Here is a 21,873-nt window from a genome sequence, read left to right as displayed (position 1 = left end):
CATTTGCGAGCCATTGTAATGTGCTGATGTGCAACATTTGCCACTTGCAGTCTAGCTGGCTATTGGTATATTACAGGTTTTACTCATGCTACTTTCCATTGCAATCCTTGGACAATTATATAATTCAAAGTTGAAGATGGTGGTTGTCTATGACATATGATTATTGTGGTGTGTCTGGTTATGATGGAGCTAGGCAAGGTGTGTTCCTACTGTCTGTGGAACGGTTCATCCAGCAGCATGGGGGGGGGGGGGGGGGGGGGGGGGGTGATGAAATTTGGAGTGGCTTGGATGAGGCTAGACTAGAGCATGCCTGTGATGTTTGGTGAATTCAATGATGGATAGACTACCGTTTTGGTGATGTCATGTACACTTATTATCTAAATGGGTTTTGGTATTGTTGATAGTATTCATAGAGTACATGTTATCTGTATCTTTGCCATACAGAGCAGATTAGAAGACTGATAATGAATGTTTGTGTTAAGGAATGATTGAGATGATACACTGTTGAATGTGTTGTCATCTGTATGCTGTCTGAAACGCATAGCATGTAGCATGACTAGAATGTCAATAGGTTAATCACATAGAGTAGCCTATTATGACTGAACACATTAACTTTTGACTTAGGGTGGTCCAAATGTAAGTGCTTTAAGATCAATTGTCAGTTAAGGTCTTTGTCATCATACTAGATCTAGGAGAGAGCATTGTTTGGCAGAATCCTCATCTCAAACCCCCAAGGACAGACATCATTCAATATCTAGTGTTGGACGTTATGACCAATGTGTTTATATGGTTTACATGAGGTTATCTATTTGAATAAATTCATTTGGAATGTAAAATTGTGACGAAACGAGTATATTCTAAGAATCAATTACCTTGTATAAATATTGCATAATGGATAGGCCATTCAATAAATAGATTGAAATATGCATAATGACGAATACACACGACGGTGAAAAAAAATACATGGTATACTTAATGGAAAAGGTATTTTCACAGAAATGTACACTGAATCAGGGTTTTATGCACCTATATGGAGAGAGTGTAAATTATAGGTGGGATTGGAAGTGTTAAAAAAGGCAGGTGACTATGACGCTTATAAACATTGTCTCATCTCTGGTGAAAGCACAGTGAGTTTAGAAATTGAGACATAATCGTGTGATGATCAGGCAAGCTGGTGTTCTATATGCAGTGAACAGAACCCGAGATGATAACCACAGCAGGCCTATTTTTAAAAGGTCCACAGATATAGGAATAGGCTTAACCAAATAGAGAAAATTCCCCTACATTTATACATGTAAGAATGCTTATTTCATTAAAAGTACAGGATAGAGTAAAACCGCGGGGGAGAACTATAGAGACAGTATTAGAGAAGGAGCACTTTGAAACGCATAATGATCTCAGCCACATAATGATTTCAGCCTAATGATTATGCATTGTAAAAGAAAAAATGACAGTATAGTGAGAAGTCTGAAGCTATATCGTAATGAAACATTCATTTATGTTGCATTATGTAGACTGTTAACAACCCCCTGTACTGTATTATAATCTTCCTACCTTGAGAGGATGGCTCATTGACTTAAAGCATTCGACATTAAGGACTGCTGCTGACTGAACATGTTGCAAATGTATGCTCTCTATCTCTTTGACTTTCAGGAGAGAGAGCTCGCTGACTGCAGCATGTGAAGAGGGAGGATTCCTTGAGGAGGATCAGGATGTGGCTTTTTACAATTGGTTCGCCATGGCAAGACATGTCCAGTGATCAGACATTCTTTTCCAGTTAAAGTATTTTCGTATTTTTTTTCTCTTTTTGACAGTCTGGTTTCCACGTCTAAATGACAATTTTACCCTTTGTCTATTAGTGGATTTCATGGACGACCGTTTGGGATCTTTGCTTTGGAACCTGCTGCTGGGCTTTCAATGACTCAATGCATTTTCTACTCCAGCCTATGCCCTTTGGATATTATCTGATCGCTTACTCGTCATTGGATTTCATGCACTGAGTAACTATACGTACTACTTGTTGGATATTGTTAGGAAATATCTGTTGGTATTTCTTTCTGCTGGGAGTTCAACTGTGCCAGTGAGTGCCCTTGACAGGGTTGATTATCTTCTCTGCTAGAGGAGTCTCTAGGTGGGCTTTTCCTCTGAGGAAATGGATGGCCCTCGGTCCAGTGGGCTCCGCAAAAAGAGGAAGTCTAAGTCCGAGAGGGATCGGGGACGAAGATCAAATGGGACAAGGAACAATAACCATGTGAGGGGGGGCTGTGTGGGGCTCCGCTTCTCCTCAGATTCGGAGAGGGAGGAAAGAGTAAGGAACCCCTTTTCTTCCCGTCCGAAGCCCCCCAGGAGAAAGAGAAAGGAGTCTACGTCTGCTGAGGAGGACATCATAGATGGTTTTTCTATCTCTGGTTTCATGACGCTGGAGGAGCTGGATGTGAGTAACTCCAGGCTGATGTTACTACTTCTTCTATTCTGACCTGCGGGGGGTGGGGTGGGGGGGGGATTTTTTAGCATTTCCTCTGTGTTTTGCCATCTCCTCTAGATATGGCTGTAAGTGTGTTTTAACACGTAGTCCACTTTAAAATAACCGATCTCAGTCCTCTTTAAAAAAGCAAAAAACTCAGTTCTCTTTGCATTCACGCTGTTGCCACTTCACCTTTTTTGAGGTCTGAATTCTCTTTGCATTCACATTACTATGTTTAGAAAATAACCAAGATATTTCTACAACATTCACTCAATGCACTCTGGGTAAAAGAGGACAAAGCCATTCCATCAGAACACGTTATCGGACAGCTAGATATACCTACTTACGTTTTGGAAGCTAATAGATTGCATTTAGTTAAAAGATTACACATAATTATTGTATTCATAAGATAATATTAACATGTAAATATAATTGGTAACAGATTAAATACCAGTAGAGTAAATGCAGATTAAATAATGCTGTAGTCTTCATAAAAAATGGTATTCCCTTTAAGATCTAGAATGGAATTTGTACCCTATATTGTGATTCTCGCCAAACCCTTCCTAACCCCGACGACGCTATGCCAATTGTGCGTCGCCCCACGGACCTCTCAGTTGCGGCCGGTTATGACAGAGCATGGGCGCGAACCCAGAGTCTCCGGTGGCACAGCTGGCGCCCTTAACCACTGCGCCACCCGGGAAGCCGTGTGTGAATTTGACTATTTTTCTGTCCTGCTAAGCATTCAAAATGTAACGAGTACTTTTGGGTGTCAAGGAAAATGTATGGAGTAAAAAGTACAATATTTTCTTAAGGAATGTAGTGAAGTAAAAGTAGTCAAAAATATAAATAGTAAAATAAAGTACCAATACCCCAAAAAACGACTTAAGCAGTACTTTACAGTATTTTGACTTAAGTACTTTACACCACTGCCAATGTGAAGGTGTTATGGCAGGGGAAATGGTGTTGCAGTAGTCTAGTGTGTGGTGCGGGAATAATGACAAGCGAACCTGGAGAGCTTTGTGTTCACATTGCCCTTAAAAAGGGAACCAGACCACGGAATTCAAGTGAACCGAACTCAGATCAGTTCGGTTCCCTTAAGGGGGCTCTTTTAAGGAGTCTGAGTTCCTTTGGAGTGTTCACACTCAACAACAAATTAAGTGAACTGCACTGAGTTCACAAAAATTGGCTGAAAGGGACCAAGTGTGAAATCACCCTTAATCTCTTGACACTATGTGAAGAGAGGGTTGTTATTGTCTCCAGCCCCAATCGCTCTATCTGTATTGCTGGACTGGCCTTGCACTTGGCTGAGCTCTAGCCTGCATATTTCTGTTGTGAGCTGGATTCCAACAGATGTGACGATTCAGCCAAAACGAGACAATTCAGCCAAAGATCTATATCTCTGTCACAGAGCTTGTGTTGTTGAGCAGTATTGTGGATTTGTTTTTATAAGGACGTGCCAGACAAAGGCTTACAGTACGAGGAATGGCTTCCAAAGGTTCTAGAAGGTTTCAGAATCCAGAACAGGGAGGTAGGTAGTGGATCTCATGATTATTTATTTGCCTTATTGTCTGTGGAATAAGCTCCTCACATGTACAACAGTATGTATAGCCTAATTAGGAATATATTAATCATTCATTTCATTCCACTTGTTTGAACTTGTATTCCAAGTCAAACTTTATTTATCACATACGGCGAATACAACAAGTGTAGACCTTACTGGGAAATGCTTACTTAAAAGCCCTTAACCAACAGTGCAGTTCAAATGAACTAAAGTAAAAAGTAACACAATAACATAACAATAACGAGGCTATATACATGGGGAACCGGAACCGAGTCAGTGTGTGAGGGTACATGTTATTTTGTCATTTGTACATGTAGGTAGGGGTGAAGTGACTGCATAGATAATAAACAGTGAGTAGCAGCAGTGTACAAAACAAATGGGGGGGGTCAATGTAATAGTCCGGTGGCCATTTGATTAATTGTTCAGCAATCTTATGGCTTGGGGGTAGAAGCTCTTAAGGAGCCTTTTGGTCCGAGACTTGGTGCTCCGGAACCGCTTGCCGTGCGGTAGCAGGGAAAACAGTATATGACTTGGTTTACTGGAGTCTCTAAAAATTGTATGGGCTTTCCTCCGTCACCACCTATTATATAGGTCCTGGATTGCAGGAAGCTTGGCCTCAGTGATGTACTGGGCCGCACGCACTACCCTCTGTAGTGGCTTGTGGTCAGATGCAGAGAGTTGCAATACCAGGCGGTGATCCAACCATGCTCTCGAAGGTGCAGTTGTATAACCTTTTGAGGATCTGGGGACTGATGCCAAGTCTTTTCAGTCTTCTGAGGGGGAAAAGGTTTTGTCATGCCCTCTTCACGACTGTCTTAAGAAATGGCTTTCTTCTTGCCACTCTTCCATAAAGGCCAGATTTGTGCAATATACGACTGATTGTTGTCCTATGGACAGAGTCTCCCACCTCAGCTGTAGATCTCTGCAGTTCATCCAGAGTGATCATGGGCCTATTGGCTGCATCTCTGATCAGTCTTCTCCTTGTATGAGCTGAAAGTTTAGAGGGACGGTCAGGTTTTGGTAGATTTGCAGTGGTCTGATACTCCTTCCATTTCAATATTATCGCTTGCACAGTGCTCCTTGGGATGTTTAAAGCTTGGGAAATCTTTTTGTATCCAAATCCGGCTTTAAACTTCTTCAGAACAGTATCTCGGACCTGCCTGGTGTGTTCCTTGTTCTTCATGATGCTCTCTGCGCTTTTAACGGACCTCTGAGACTATCACAGTGCAGGTGCATTTATACGGAGACTTGATTACACACAGGTGGATTGTATTTATCATCATTAGTCATTTAGGTCAACATTGAATCATTCAGAGATCCTCACTGAACTTCTGGAGAGAGTTTGCTGCACTGAAAGTAAAGGGGCTGAATAATTTTGCACGCCCAATTTTTCAGTTTTTGATTTGTTAAAAAAGTTTGAAATATCCAATAAATGTCGTTCCACTTCATGATTGTGTCCCACTTGTTGTTGATTCTTCACAAAAAAATACAGTTTTATATCTTTATGTTTGAAGCCTGAAATGTGGCAAAAGGTCGCAAAGTTCAAGGGGGCCGAATACTTTTGCAAGGCACTGTATTTCACTTATAATTCACTGTATCACAATTCCAGTTGATCAGAAGTTTACATACACTAAGTTGACTGTGCTTTTAAACAGCTTGGAAAATGCCAGAAAATTATGTAATGGCTTTAGAAGCCTCTGATTGGTTAATTGACATAATTTGAGTCAATTGGAGGTGTACCTGTGGATGTATTTCAAAGCCTACCTTCAAACTCAGTGCCTCTTTTCATGGGAAAATCAAAATAAATCAGCCAAGACCTCCCAAAAAAAATTGTAGACCTACACAAGTCTGGTTCATCCTTGGAAGAAATGTCCAAACACCTGAAGGTACCACGTTCATCTGTACAAACAATAGTACGCAAGTATAAACACCATGGGACCACGCAGCTGTCATACCGCTCAGGAAGGAGACGCGCTCTGTCTGAGATGAACGTTCTTTGTTGCAAAATGTGCAAATCAATCCCAGAACAACAGCAAAGGACCTTGTGAAGATGCATGAGGAAACAGGTACAAAATAATCTATATCCACAGTAAAACAAGTCCTATATCGACATAACCAGAAAGGCCGCTTAGCAAGGAAGATGCCACTGCTCCAAAACTGCCATAAAAAAGCCCGACTACGGTTTGCAACTGCACATATGGACAAAGATCATACTTTTAGAAGAAATGTCCTCTGGTCTGATGAAACAAAAATTGAACTGTTTGGCCATAATGACCATCGTTATGTTTGGAGGAAAAGGGGGAGGCATGCAAGCCGTAGAACACCATCCCAACTTGATATATATTGAAGCAACATCTCAAGATATCAGTCAGGAAGTTAAAGCTTGGATGCAAATGGGTTTTCCAAATTGACAATGACCCCAAGCATACTTCCAAAGTTGTGGCAAAATGGCTTAAGGACAACAAAGTCAAGGTATTGGAATGGCCATCACAAAGCCCTGACCTCAATCCTATAGAACATTTGTGGGCAGAACTGAAAAAGCGTGTGCGGGCAACGAGACCTACAATGCTGACTCAGTTACACCAGCTCTGTCAGGAGGAATGGGCCAAAATTCACCCAACTTATTGTGGGAAGCTTGTGGAAGACTACCAGAAATGTTTGACCCAAGTTAAACAATTTAAAGGCAAAGCTACCAAATACTAATTGAGTGTATGTAAACTTCTGACCCACTGGGAATGTGATGAAAGAAATATAAGCTGACAAATCATTGTCTCTACTATTATTCTGACATTTCACATTCTTAAAATAAAGTGGTGATCCTAACTGACCTAAGACAGGGCATTTTTACTATGATTAAATGTCAGGAATTGTGAAACTGAGTTTAAATGTATTTGGCTAAGGTGTATGCAAACTTCCGACTTCAACTGTATGTCACCAAATATATATTACATTATATCATTACTGTAGGCCTATACTTGTGTTGTGACTTGTGAGCCTTAATTCATGGATTCCTTTCCTACTACTCCTCTGCAGTATTTGTTTCCAACACAATCTTTGTGCTTTGTCACGTAAATCAAAACCTATACATACATTACAATAACATTAGCTTTCCTAACAGGTTAGATACTTGTACGAAGTAGGCTGTAAGAACCAAGTGGGCAAAACCTGATTTAAAAGACAGTATGTATGTCAGTATGATGTATTTTTTATGACGTCTTATTCTGGTTGGAAAATAACTTTTTTATTTTACTTATTATTACTGACCAGAATATGCCGTCTTTTTCTGACCACCATAATAATTGTGACCTCTATCTGACCTGCTGGTCATAATTCTGACCACTATATTATGTGCTACATTATGTAGCCTACTAGTCATAGTTAAGACCTCATCATAACCTGTTATTGACCACCTGACTACAGCTTATTACTTGCACTTTTAGAAAAAAGGGTTCCAAAAGGTTTCTTCGGCTGTCTCCATAGAATAACAATTTTTGGTTCCAAGGAAAAGCTGTTTTGGTTCCACGTAGAATCATTTTGGTTTCCATGTAGAACCCTGTGGAAAGGGTCCTACATAAAACCCAAAAGGGTTCTACCTCAAACCAAATAGGGTTCTCCTATGGAGACAGCCGAATAACCCTTTTAGGTTCTAGATAGCACCTTTTTTTCTAAGAGTGTACTGTATAAAGTATTGCAGAGGATGAAGTTGGATATTGAAAACATTGTTTCTGTTTCCATAGTCACCAAATCCAGTTAATCTGCAACATATTATTTCTTACCTTTAAAATAGATCAAGCAATTGCAAAACAAATCTACATAACAATTTTTTGCACATCCTCATACATTTGTTTCATAATTCACCCACAGACATTACATGCATAGAAAGACTAGGACACAGAGTATTCTTGGAAAAGCGGGACAAGCTCTACTTTTTAAAATGATTTGTCTCAATATTAACAACATCTGACGTATACATTTTGATAGACCAAAGCATGAGCTATCAGACCATTTGAAGAGTGATTAGAAAAGAACAGAGATAAGACAAAGCGACTGAAGGAAGGTATTTTCACAGACTTTGTGAATTGTCGGAGAGGATACCATTTTCTTGTGTCCTTAAGCGCCACAGGGTAGTATGCTGACAACTGACACCTCTCCTTTACACCTTCTCAGTTCTGCCTCACACTTTCTCCGCATCTGGGTAGAACTGTCAGCATCATCCTCCATAAGGGCCATCTTGAAGAGTTCTGTGATGGGTCAGATCTGCAGTGAAGAGAATCAGCGCATACGATTTTATCAATTTGAGATTGAAATAAAAACTAGAAAATGAGGAAATTCCTAAATACATTTTGTGGGCTAAGCTGGCTAAAAGTATTTCCATGGTACTAGTTGAAGAGTTTTGTGGCAGTTCTAGAGATGTCTTGAAATAAGAGCAACTTGCTCATATACATACTTTGCGTCGTCCTCCACCACGGCGGTCAGGGGCATATTTGAGGACTTTCCTCAAGGCCCCAACACATCAACCTCCTGAGTTTTGTGGCTTTTCATGACACTTACTGTAAGCACAAAAAGAGAATAAAATAAATTTACGATTGGAATATTGTGGGCATGCAGGACAAAACGGAACAGTAACGCACAGTAAAATATCCTTAACAGTCAGAATCTACAAGACAATTCTCATTGTGTATGTCAAATGTCTCTGCTGCTCACTTACTATCCAATTACAATGGAGCACACACCACACGAGGGGTAGCAAAGGCATGTTTGCTCCTCCGTCCCTTCATATTAAAGTAGGAAAATAATGAATTGGTCATTAATCTGCAAAATTTTAAGAAAGAGGATATAAAAATTAGACACTAGAAAATGTTTAACCCCTCTCTAAATGACCGATCTCCAAAATCCTAAAGACGTTGTCCCGGACAGAGGTTCCCCCAATTGAGGACAGCTTGGCATTCTTTAAAAAATACTGTGTAAAGAGCCAGTCTATTTTTTATCTTTCTCTTTTTCAAAAGTTGTGAGTCTTTCATCTCATTCCCGCAACAAACATGAATACAATGTGCATACCAATTGCTTCCTTTTGTCCTCATTGGTGAGGCTATCCTCCATGACCTCAAACTCTCTAAGACCGGCAGCTGAATCTAAAGCTATACTGAACAAAAATATAAATGCAACATGTATTTTGGTCCCATGAGCTTAAATAAAAAATCCCAGAAATACGTGCAAAAAGCTTATTTCTCTCAAATTGTATGCACAAATTAGTTTACATCCCAGTTAGTGAGCATGTCTCCTTTGCCAAGAGAATCAATCCTTCTGACAGGTGTGGAATATCAAGAAGCTGATTAAATGGCATGATCATTACACAGTTGCATCTTGTGCTGGGGATAATAAAAGGCCACTCTAAAATGTCACACAACACAATGCCACAGATATCTCAAGTTATGAGGGAGCCCATTGTTGTGCCATTCATCCGCCACCATCACCTCACGTTTTAGCATGATAATGCAGGCGCCATTTTGCAAGGATCTGTACACAATTCCTGGAAGCTGAAAATGTCCCTGTTCTTCCATGGCCTGCATACTCACCAGACATCACCCATTGAGCATGTTTGGGGTGCTCTGGATTGATGTGTACGACAGTGTGTTCCAGTTCCCGCCAATATCCAGCAACTTTACACAGCCATTGAAGAGTGGGACAACATTCCACAGGCCACAATCAGTCTGATCAACTTTCTGCGGAAGAGATGTTGCGCTGCATGAGACAAATGGTGGTCACACCAGATACTGACTGGTTTTCTGATCCATGCCCCTAACTTTTTTTAAAGGTATTTGTGACCAATAGATGCATATCTGTATTCCCAGTCATGTGAAATCCATAGATTAGGGCCTAATGAATTCATTTAAATTGACTAATTTCCTTATATGAACTGTAACTCAGTAAAATCTTAGAAACTTGCGTTTTATATTTTTGTTCAGTGTAAGTCTGTGTCACCTGTAGTTGTTTCTCTGTACTCTAACTGTCCTTAAGTTGGTCAATAAATACAGGACCCTTTTCTGAAACCCTTACAACAACAAAAAAATACATTATTTGCTTATTTGTTGTGCCATTTACATTTCAGGAGAAGACTTAAATATGATATGCAGTTCTTACTTTCAGTAGACAATAGAATGTTGCCTCTGAGCGGAGAAGATGACCTGCAACAATTATTCGCCCATCAGAAAACGTGTTTTTGTTTTGATAGACCTATGATCCCAGCGTCTCATACACGTGATGAATTCTGAAGTTGAAACGTTTGTGGTGCAGGAATAATTGCACTGGGGAACATACTGTATACCGCGTTCATTATGTGTATTATATTTGCTAAGCACCTCTTCTTCCATTATTTTGGATATCTTTCTATGCTCATGCGTGTCCCCAAAGGCAAGACCTGAATTATTGCATTTTGACAGGAAATGTATTTTGACTGAATCGAAATTGATAGCCTAAATGTATGTAGACCTAAACGTGAGTTTTTCTTTTGCCACATTTAAAATGTACTTGTGAAGAGGCAACTCTGGAATGCTGGGCTTCTAGGCAGAGTTCCTCTGTCCAGTGTCTGTGTTCTTTTGCCCATCTTAATATTTTATTTTTATTGGCCAGTCTGAGATATGGCTTTGTCTTTGCAACTCTGCCTAGAAGTCCAGCATCCCGGAGTCGCCTCTTCACTGTTGACGTTGAGACTGATGTTTTGCGGGTACTATTTAATGAAGCTGCCAGTTGAGGACTTGTGAGGTGTCTGTTTCTCAAACTAGACACACTAATATACTTGTCCTCTTCCTCAGTTGTGCACCGGGGCCTCCCACTCCTCTTTCTAGTCTGGTTAGAGACAGTTTGCGCTGTCCTGTGAAGGGAGTAGTACACAGCGTTGTATGAGATCTTCTGTTTCTTGGCAATTTCTCGCATGGAATAGCCTTCATTTCTTAGAACAAGAATAGACTGACAAGTTTCAGAAGAAAGCTCTTGGTTTCTGTCCATTTTGAGCCTGTAATCGAACCCACAAATGCAGACGCTCCAGATACTCAACTAGTCTAAAGAAGGCTAGTTTTATTGCTTCTTTAATCAGGACAACAGTTTTCAGCTGTGCTAACATGCTTGCAAAAGGGTTTTCTAATTATAAATTACCCTTTTAAAATGGTAAACTTTGATTAGCTAACACAACGTGCCATTGGAAAACAGGAGGGATGGTTGCTGATAATTGGCCTATTTAGATATTCCATAAAAAAATCAGCCATTTCCAGCTACAGTAGTCATTTACAACATTAACAATGTCTACACTGTATTTCTGATCAATTTGATGTTATTTTAATGGACAAAAAATGTGTGTTTCTTTCAAAAACAAGGACATTTCTAAGTGACCCCAAACTTTTGAACGGTAGTGTGTGTTGTAGCTTAGAGCCTATTTCACATCATCTGAGGGGTTAGTGTTGTGCCCGCCATCGGTTGAGACACTGCATACTCTTAAATACAGGGTGGATGTCATGTTTTGGCTGATAAATGTACAAAAATTGAAATAAAATTGAAATATCAACTTTCAAATGGTACCACAAAGATGGATGGAAGTCCACATATCAGAGAATGTTGACTTGAATGGGTATGTCTATTGTTTTAAATTATGCTGTCAATCTTTCATAGGAAACCTATTGAAGTAATTGAGATATATAGATAATAGAATACACATTCCCATATGTCGTTCGACGGTGTGTGTACCGGCGGCCATTTTTGTGGTAGTATTCTGTAGTAAAAAGTTCAACTAAATTTCAATGGTGTTCCAGCTAAATTGTGGTGGTTTGAAGGGATAGGTAAATTCTATGATTGAAATGACACCCACCCTGTATTCAAGAGTATACTGTGTCTCAACTGATGGTGGCACAACATAAACACCTCAAATTATGCAAATGAGGGTCTAATATGCAAAAATGTTTTTTTGGGGGAGTTTACATGTTTTAAGATTATTAACGTTAAAGGCAAAAAAACAAAACATTTAGTCTGACAACCCTTTGTGAAAGCTTTTAAATGATATCAAACTCAACCATTAATCTTTCCAATGATGAAGACATGGATGTCTCATGGTAGGGTGAGGTATGCAAAATGTGTCAACTTTGAGCACCTCTATCTCCTGAATGTTTTGGCATTTTGGTCTAAAAAGCCACTTTCTGACCACTTCTACCATGGGAAAAGGCGCAACGCTCCCTCACCATTAAAAATGCATTGTTTTATTTAAGCATGGTTAAAAGATTAAAGTTTCAGCTTTCGATGGGGCTTCATCAGAATCTTTTCCTTTTTCAATGATTACATTTTTTGGGTGCACCTCGACTCACGTTGGTTGAGCTCCCTCCACTTCTTTCCACTTCTACCATGGGCAAATATGTATGGTGTTTTATGTTCAAATCAAAAGGGGTGCGGTCAAAAAGTGATTGAAATCCAATGGAACGACCCGATAGCGTTGCACTCTTTTTCCAGTGGGCTTTTTATAAGTGCAGGGTAAATAATTTGTCTACACAAGAGAGACATTACTGATAGTATTCTACCTTAATACTTTACTGGAGAAGTTACTTCTCAATACCACTCAGTCACTATGTATCCCCATCCCCACTATGTATCCCTACATTCCCTACAGAGTAATGTTTTTCTCCCCACGCCAAACCCTTTTTGGTTTCAATTTGAGAGGGAATTGCACAGCATCAATATGCAAAGGCAGCTCTCTAGTCTCAAATGCATTCAGAAAGGTGTTCTGTTCTCATTCATTGAACCAGACCATTGAAATCAAGATGTTCCACCTGCACATACAGCTGCAGCAGCTGTCCTTTACAAGTGAACTATCTGAGGCAGGCGTAAGGCGTTCTATAAAGCCTGCTGCCTAGTGCCTATTGATAGAGGAAAAGGGAGGAGGCTTGAGCTAGCAGTTGTGTATAACAACGAACACTCTGAGAAATTACAAAATGATTAAGCTCTATCTCTCAAACCCTGATCCCACTGCACTAAACTGCAGTGTAATCGTTCCCTTCTCTTCTTTCCCCACCCGATTCAATATTACTCAATGACTGCACCGCCAACTGACACTGTAAAACCAAATTACTTGTTCATTGTGTTGTAGGCTTTTCATCCGAACACACACGCTAAGCTTCATTTGGTCAAGACCAATAGGCCCTGTACAATCAAAGGAAATCGATTGCGAGGTGAAATTCACAGCCCTTTCTCTCAATGAAGACTTTGGGCTAATGTCCTTCTCCAGCGCCTCATTTGAGTTTTCCCATTTAGCACAGAGTATTATTGTAAGGGGTAAAAAGCAATCAGTGGAACCTATAGTACTGAATAATTGAAGGAGAATATATACTGAACAAAAAATATAAACAACATCCCAATGCTGGATAATCAATAATTTATAAGCAACAATTTCAACTATTTTACTGAGTTACAGTTCATGTAAGGAAATCAGTCAATTGAAATAAATTAATTTGGCCCTAATCTATGGATTTCACATGACTGGGAATACAGATATGCATCTGTTGGACACAGATACCTTAAAAAAAAAAGGTAGGGGGCGTGGATCATATAACCAGTCAGTATCTGGTGCGACCACCATTTGCCTCATGCAGCGTGACACATCTCCTTGGCATAGAGTTGATCAGGCTGTTGAGTGTGACCTGTGGAATGTTGTCCTGCTCCTCTTCAGTGGCTCTGCGGAGTTGCTGGATATTGGCGGGAACTGGAACATGCTCTGGATTGACGTGTACGTCAGCATCTCAAACATGCTTAATGGATGACATGCCTGGTGAGTGTGCAGGCCACTAGGAACTGAGACATTTTCACCTTCCAGTTATTGTGACATGGGGTTGTGCATTATCATGCTGAAATATGAGGTGATGGTGGCGGATGAATGGCATGACAATGGGCCTCAGAATTTCGTCACGGTATCTCTGTAAATTCAAATTGCCATCGATTAATATTGTGTTAGTTTGTTGTCCATAGCTTATGTTTGCCCATACCATAACCCCACTGCCACAATGGGGCACTCTGTTCACAACGTTGACATCAGTAAACCGCTCACCCACACGACGCCATACACGTGATCTGCGGTTGTGAGGCCAGTTGGACGTACTGCCAAATTCTCTAAAACATTGGAGAAGGCTTAGAGAAATTAACAATAAGTGATATGGCAACAGCTTTGGTGGACATTCCTGCTGTCAGCATGCCAATTGCATGCTCCCTCAACTTGAGACATCTGTGGCATTGTGTTGTGTGACAAAATGGCACATTTTACAGTGGCCTTTTATTGTTCCCAGCACAAGGTGCACCTATGTAATGATCATGCTGTTTAATCAGCTTCTTGATATGCCACACCTGTCAGGTGGATGGATTATCTTGGCAAAGGAGAACTGACAGGGATATAAACACATTTGTGTACACAATTTGAGCGAAATAAGCTTTTTGTGTATATGAACAATTTCTAGGATCTTTTATTTCAGCTCATGAAACATGGGACCAACACTTTATACATGTTGTGTTTATATTTTTGGTCAGTGTATATGCTCATGCTCTTTTTCAGTTATTTGTCATTGAAATCAGAACATGTGGTCTATAGGTCTAGCATGGGATTTATTATATACATCTTGCTTGATTGAGTAGAAAACAATGTCAATGGAATCAGCATTTAGTTTAGCAAGAGACCTATCGCTTTCCCGTTGGGGCTTTACACGTTCAATTATCTTCAAAGCCATCACTCACTCTGCTGTTGCAACAAATACTGCCAAGTCCCTGTGAGCTGATTCCTACTTTATAACTCTTTTGTTTTTTTTTACACACACAAATTGCCAAACATTTCTTCTGAAAGACTTGAGGGTCAGAATAACTCCAGTAACTTGGTACTGCTTGAGCATTTACAGGTGGTAAATGTGGGGATCAGGATGCTCATGTTCATGCAGTGGACTCAAGTCAGTAGGCTGTGATACTATTGTCACTACTGGTGAGTGAGCTCTCTTCATCAGATTGGCGTGTGTTGTGAAGGGCATAGTTTATTGACATGTTGTATACAGTACTTGTATACAACTTGTTACTCAATATTACAGAACTGTTTTAAGGTCAACAACAAACTGTGAAAGGCTCAAATGGAAAATACGATATTATGATTAACATATTATTAACTGCTACGGGATCGGTGTCCCTATACCGGGATGGTTGAGCTAATGTGCGCTAATGTGATTAGCATAACGTTGTAAGTAACGGCTAACTTTCCAGGACATAGACATGTCTTTATATGGGCAGAAAGCTTAAATTATTGTTAATCCAACTGCACTGTTCAATTTACAGCTCTAATTTACTGCTCTAATTTGTCATCTTGAGAGTCCCAGAGATAAAATGTAGCATAGTTTTTTGTTTGATAAAATTGTATTTTATATTCTAATGTAGGAACTGGGTTCTACAGTTTTAACCCTTGCTCCTTCTGGCTCCACATTGAATCCCCCCCCCCGGCCATCTAGATGTGTGAAAGTTAGTGTATAAGCTAATGATCCATCAATTTATATTCCTGGGAGTGTAAATGTTCTATTTCCATATCATTTCTGTTTGTTCTCTGTGGTTATGTACTAGAAAATGTATCAATGAACCAATTCGACACATTTGGGCAGACTTACAAAATATTGTCCAGTATTGCAATGATTCACTGGATCAATCTGAAACTTTACACACACACTGCTGCCATCTAGTGGCCAAAATCTAAATTGTGCCCAAACTGCAATGTTATATTATGGCCTTTCGCTTCCATTTCAAAGATGATAAAAAAAGAAAACGCATGTTTTTTGATTTGTATTATCTTTTACCAGATCTAATGTGTTATATTCTCCTACATTAATTTCACATTTACACACACTTCAAATTGTTTCCTTTCAAATGGTTTCCTTTCAAGCATATGCATATCCTTAATTCAGGTCCTGAGCTACAGGCAGTTAGATTTGGGTATGTCATTATAGGCGAAAATTGATAAAGGGTCCGATCCTTAAGAGGTTTTAATGGCTATTTACATTTACGGAAAGCTTAGAAAAGATGGATCTCAACCTCCTGTTGAGAGGAATGGATTGAAATACTCATGGCAACAAGCAGGTATCTCCACTTATCTAAAACGTAACCTATAAGATGAATGGTGTATTTAAGTATAGCTATATAAGTCAGTGACAGTAAGAAGAGATTTTTTCCTTCAAGTGATTGAAACACTACCGCAGATAGTGTCTGTCTGGCTTCCAGAATTCAAACAATGGATTTTCCTAGAAACTGTTGTCTCAGAGCTGGTGTCTGATAGAGGGTCTGAGAGAGAGCAGGTATGGGGGAAATTGATTAGCACTTCATTGTGGAGAAGAACGTGAAAATGAATGTATCGACATACGGTTGGTTGGTCTGCTGTGTTTCTACAGAAACGTCAATTCCAAGAATGAAGACACAAGTATCAAGCGAGCTTACAGTGTATATTGTGTTTGAGTGGATGGATGCAGCTGCTAGTTTCAAAGAGAAAATATCTTGAGAGAGGCTATCAACACGCCCGGATCCTCTTGTACTTGACGATGGCACGCTTCCAGATATTTCCCTCTTGTGACAAATACCACTTTTTCAAGCCTTCAATTCATTTGCCACCTTCCTAAGCTGCATTCTTTTCTCCTGGCAGTTACGGCAGATATTCATTTAGCTGCATTTGTAACCTGTCACAGAATGATGTATGATATATATTAACCCTTTACACTTGTAGGAATTTGCCTCTATGGATAGGGTTAAATGTTTCTTACAGTAGAAATATGAAATGGATATACATAACCAGGGTAGCAATTATTAGACCAAAGGTGAGGACACAACAGTTCACCTGACACGACTGAATCCAAATATTACACAATTTACTTTTGATGATAACGAAATCTGAAAATACTCTTTACAAGGGCTTGAGTGAGTGGACTAACCTCTGCAAAGTGTGCATAGTTCGTTCCTCAGTAATTTCAATGCACTTTTATTACTCAAAGAAGAGTCTTCAACTATAAGGTGATTATATTTTATTTTTTGCTCTCCTAGCTGTGGCGTTGAGGAAATAGAGCAAGTGTAACCAATGTGAAATGGCTAGCTAGTTAGCGGGGTGCACGCTAATAGTGTTTCAATCGGTGACGTCACTCGCTCTGAGACCTTGAAGTAGTTGTTCCCCTTGCTCTGCAAGGGCCGCGGCTTTTGTGGAGAGATGTGTAACAATGCTTCGAGGGTGGCTGTTGTCTATGTGTGCAGAGAGTCCCTGGTTCGAGTCCAGGTAGGGGTGAGGAAAGGGACGGAAGCTTTACTGTTACATTGCAATGTAGGTAGCAGAGAGAACAGTCCATGACTAGGCTGGCTAACAATTGACAATTGTTAGGGCCTTCCTCTGACACCACCTGGTCTAGAGCTCCTGGATGGCAGGAAGCTTGGCCCCAGTGATGTACTGGGCCGTACGCACTACCCTCTGTAGTGTCTTGTGGTCGGAGGCCAAGCAGTTGCCATACCAGGGAGGGATGCAACCCATCAAGATGCTCTCAATGGTGCGGCTGTAGAACCTTTTGAGGATATGAGGACCCATCCCAAATCTTTTCAGGTCTCCTGAGGGGGAATAGGTTTTGTCGTGCCCTCATCACGACGGTCTTGGTATGCTTGGGCCATGTTAGTTTGGTGATGTGAATGCCAAGGAACTTGAAGCTCTCAACCTGCTCCACTACAGCTCCGTTGATGAGAATGGGGGTGTGCTCGGTCCTCCGTTTCCTGTAGTCCACAATCATCTCCTTTGTCTTGATCATGTTGCGGGAGAGGTTTTTGTCCTTGCACCACATGGTCAGGTCTCCTCCCTATAGGCTGTATCGTCATTGTCGTGATCAGGCCTACCACTGTTGTCATCGCCAAACTTAATGATGGTATTGGAGTCGTGCCTGGCCGTGCAGTCATGAGTAAACAGGGAGTACAGTAGGGGACTGAGAACGCACCCCTGAGGGGCCCCTGTGTTGAGGATCAGCGTGGCGGATGTGTTGTTACCTACCCTTACCACCTGGGGGCAGCCTGTCAGGATGTCCAGGATCCAGTTGCAGAGGGAGGTGTTAAGTCCCAGGGTCCTTAGCTTAGTGATGAGCTTTGAAGGCACTATGGTGTTGAACACTGAGCTGTAGTCAATGAATAGCATTCTCACATAGGTGTTCCTTTTGTCCAGGTGTGAAAGGGCAGAGTGGAGTGCAATAGAGATTGCATCATCTGTGGATTTGTTGGGGCAGTATGCAAATTGGAGTGGGTCTAGGGTTTCTGGGACAATGGTGTTGATGTGAGCTATGACCAGCCTTTCAAAGCACTTCATGGCTACAGACGTGAGTGCTACAGGTCAGTAGTCATTTAGGCAGGTTACCTTAGTGTTCTCGGGCACAGGGACTATGGTGGTCTGCTTGAAACATGTTGGTATTACAGACTCGGACAGGGAGAGGTTGAAAATGTCAGTGAAGACACTTGCCAGTTGGTCAGCGCTTTCTCTGAGTACATGTCCTGGTAATCCGTCTGGCCTTGAGGCCTTGTGAATGTTGACCTGTTTAAAGGTGTTACTCACATCGGCTGTGGAGAGTCATCCGGAACAGCTGATGCTCTCATGTAGGGCTGAGCGGTATACCATATTTTATGATATACCGGTATTGGTGCAGGGGACCGGTTTGGGTTTTTACTTTACCTTCTATACCAGTATTTGAATGTTTGGTTTGTTAAATGTGATACACCATGTGTAATGTCAATTTTTATAGGTTACTTCCATACTTGAGTCATCTCTCTCCGCTCTTTCTCTCTGTGCCACTTTCCACACAGACCTAGCCACGCCCCCTTTCACTCAAGGAGCGCATTTGATGTTCCTCAACTACGAGTCACTTGCGTTCAGTCTACATGGTCAATGGAGCACATGTAACAATATTGATGACAACAATTCTGTTTTCACTTTGCTTTTTAATATAAATCCACTAGCGTTCTATAATGACAATATTAGTTTGTGTTTCTTACATCAGCAAACAGCTAGTTTGTCTTTTCTTACATGCTGACCAGACCGGACATGTCGCGTGTGCGAGCGTTGCTAAATACATTTGGAAATTCATGTTATTCAATTATTGCACCCACACTGCTCGCGAGCGCCAACAAGCGTCTGCATTGCCAAGGGCTAAAATAGAAGTTATTCCTTTTTCTGACGCAGATCGCGCTGCAAGTCCTGCCTCTCCCATCTCCTCATTTGTTTATAGAAGCGGGTACCCACGTGCCATCTCCTCATTGGTTATACCCACGTGGGTGATTGAAAGACAAGCTCTTTTGCCGGTCGTGGTGGTAATAATATGAAAGTTTAGATGCCAATCACCATATAAATTCAAAGATGAAAAAGCCTGGGAGGAGGAGAGATGACTGGAAACGATTCGGTTGACCGTTTTATGTGTGGATTAATTGTCGGAGTAGAGGATCTTGTTCATTTCAGGTAAAATAACAACTCACTGTTTATCCCAGGACAAGTTAGCTAGCAACAGCAAGCTAGCTAAATAGGACAAATTAGCTAGCATGTGCAAGCTAGCTAGCTAAATTGACATACATGTTTAATGCTTATCGACCTGTCCCCAAATTAATGTAATTGGTTCAGAGTTTATTTTGATATTTTAACCTGCGTGTCGTGATCGCGTTTGGTGTGGGGGGACAAAAGAAACTTATGCACGATGGCTCACAATGGCACACGCGCCCAGGCGGTTTGGGTTCCATGTTAGCAAGTTGCCCTAAATCTTGTCAGATGCTAATTGTTAGCTGCTAATAAATGTACTGAGTAAGAGCAATACAGCTTAATAATACCAGTGATGGTGTAGACCTAAATCAGCATGTTGCTTGTGCAACAGTATCTTCTAAATCATAGAGGAATATGCAAAGCAAGAATATGTTAGCTACGTGAAGTAGCTAAGAGAGAACATGCAATGTAGCCAAAGCTTATAGAGTCCCCTAGGAAACACGTATCAACACTTTAGTTCCTACACTGTCACAATAACTCCTCCCTGGCATTTTAATTTGTTGTCATCTCAAACAACACTGTATTCAAAGGGCCCACTACTATATTCTAGCTATATAATTAGAATAGTCATTCTATTTCCATGATTCCAACAGTTTTGCTCTAATTCGCAGGTCAAATCGCAATTGCAACATTTGTTTAAAAATAAGTCCTAGATTATTTGCCCGTATCGTGCAGCCCTACGTGGCCGTGTGGAAATTCTCAATTGAGCAGTGGTGTAAAGTACTTAAGTAGAAATACGTTCAAGTACTACTTAAGTCGTTTTTTTTGCTATCTGTACTTTACTATTTTTATTTTTTGACAACTTTTACTTTTACGTCACTACATTCCTATAGAAAATGCTGTACTTTTTACTCCATACATTTTCCCTGACACCTAAAAGTATTCGTTACATTTTGAATTCTTAGCAGGACAGGAAAATGGCCCAATCACGCACTTGTCAAGAAAACTTCCGTGGTCATCTACTGCCTCTGATCTGGAGGACTCACTAAACACATGTTTTGTTTGTAAATTCTATTGGAATGTGCCCCTGGCTTTCCGTAAGTAAACTCAGCAAAAAAAGAAACGTCCTCTCACTGTCAACTGCGTTTATTTTCAGAAAACTTAACATGTGTAAATATTTGTATGAACATAATAAAATTCAACAACTGAGACATAAACTGAACAAGTTACACAGACGTAACTAACAGAAATGGAATAATGTGTCCCTGAACAAAGGGGGAGTCAAAATCAAAAGTAACAGTCAGTATCTGGTGTGGCCACCAGCTGCATTAAGTACTGCAGTGCATCTCCTCCTCATGGACTGCACCAGATCTCCCAGTTCTTGCTGTGAGATGTTACCCCCCTCTTCCACCAAGGCACCTGCAAGTTCCTGGACATTTCTGGGGGGAATGGCCTTCGCCCTCACCCTCCGATCCAACAGGTCCCAGACCTGCTCAATGGGATTGAGATTCGGGCTCTTCGCTGGCCATGGCAGAACATTGACATTCCTGTCTTGCAGGAAATCCCGCACAGAACAAGCAGAATGGCTGGTGGCATTGTCATGCTGGAGGGTCATGTCAGGGTGAGCCTGCAGGAAGGGTACCACATGAGGGAGGAGGATGTCTTCCCTGTAACGCACAGCGTTGAGATTGCCTGCAATGACAACAAGCTCAGTCCGATGATGCTGTGACACACCGCCTCAGACCATGACGGACCCTCCACCTCCAAATCGATCCAGCTCCAGAGTACAGGCCTCAGTGTAATGCTCATTCTTTCGACCATAAACGCGAATCCGACCATCACCCCTGGTGAGACAAAACCGCGACTCGTCAGTGAAGAGCACTTTTTGCTAGTCCTGTCTGGTCCAGCGAGGGTTGGTTTGTGCCCATAGGTGACGTTGTTGCCGGTGATGTCTGGTGAGGACCTGCCTTACAACAGTGCTACAAGCTCTCAGTCAATCCTCTCAGCCTATATGTGGATAGTCTGAGCACTAATGGAAGGATTGTGCATTCCTGGTGTAACTCGGGCAGTTATTGTTGCGATCATGTACCTGTACCGCAGGTGTGATGTTCGGATGTATCGATCTTGTGCAGGTGTTGTTACATGTGGTCTGCCACTGTGAGGATGATCAGCTGTCTCCCTGTAGTGCTGTCTTAGGTGTCTCACATTAGGGATATTGCAATTTATTGCCCTGGCCACATCTGCAGTCCTCATGCCTCTTTGCAGCATGCCTAAGGCACGTTAACGCAGATGAGCAGGGACCCTGGGCATCTTTCTTTGGTGTTTTTC

The 21,873-nt window shown here is 41.1% G+C and overlaps 1 protein-coding gene across 8 annotated transcripts in view; it reads left to right on the top strand.

Moving 5' to 3' along the window:
• The window catches only part of LOC110537471 (autism susceptibility gene 2 protein), a 488,828-nt gene that overhangs the window by 624 nt on the left and 466,331 nt on the right, over window positions 1-21,873 (top strand). For all 8 annotated transcript variants that reach the window (XM_090192284.1, XM_090192285.1, XM_090192283.1 and 5 more), the window contains exon 2: window positions 1,654-2,434. In XM_090192284.1, the coding sequence (XP_090048410.1) occupies window positions 2,153-2,434 (282 nt within the window). In that variant the 5' untranslated portion in view covers window positions 1,654-2,152. The remainder of the gene's footprint in view (window positions 1-1,653; window positions 2,435-21,873) is intronic.

Source organism: Oncorhynchus mykiss, chromosome 12 (assembly GCF_057628025.1).
Source record: "Oncorhynchus mykiss isolate SJ-2025 chromosome 12, ASM5762802v1, whole genome shotgun sequence".
Lineage (NCBI taxonomy): Eukaryota > Metazoa > Chordata > Actinopteri > Salmoniformes > Salmonidae > Oncorhynchus > Oncorhynchus mykiss.
The sequence above is the reverse complement of the archived record's forward strand: the minus strand, read 5'-3'. Positions and strand labels throughout refer to the sequence as shown.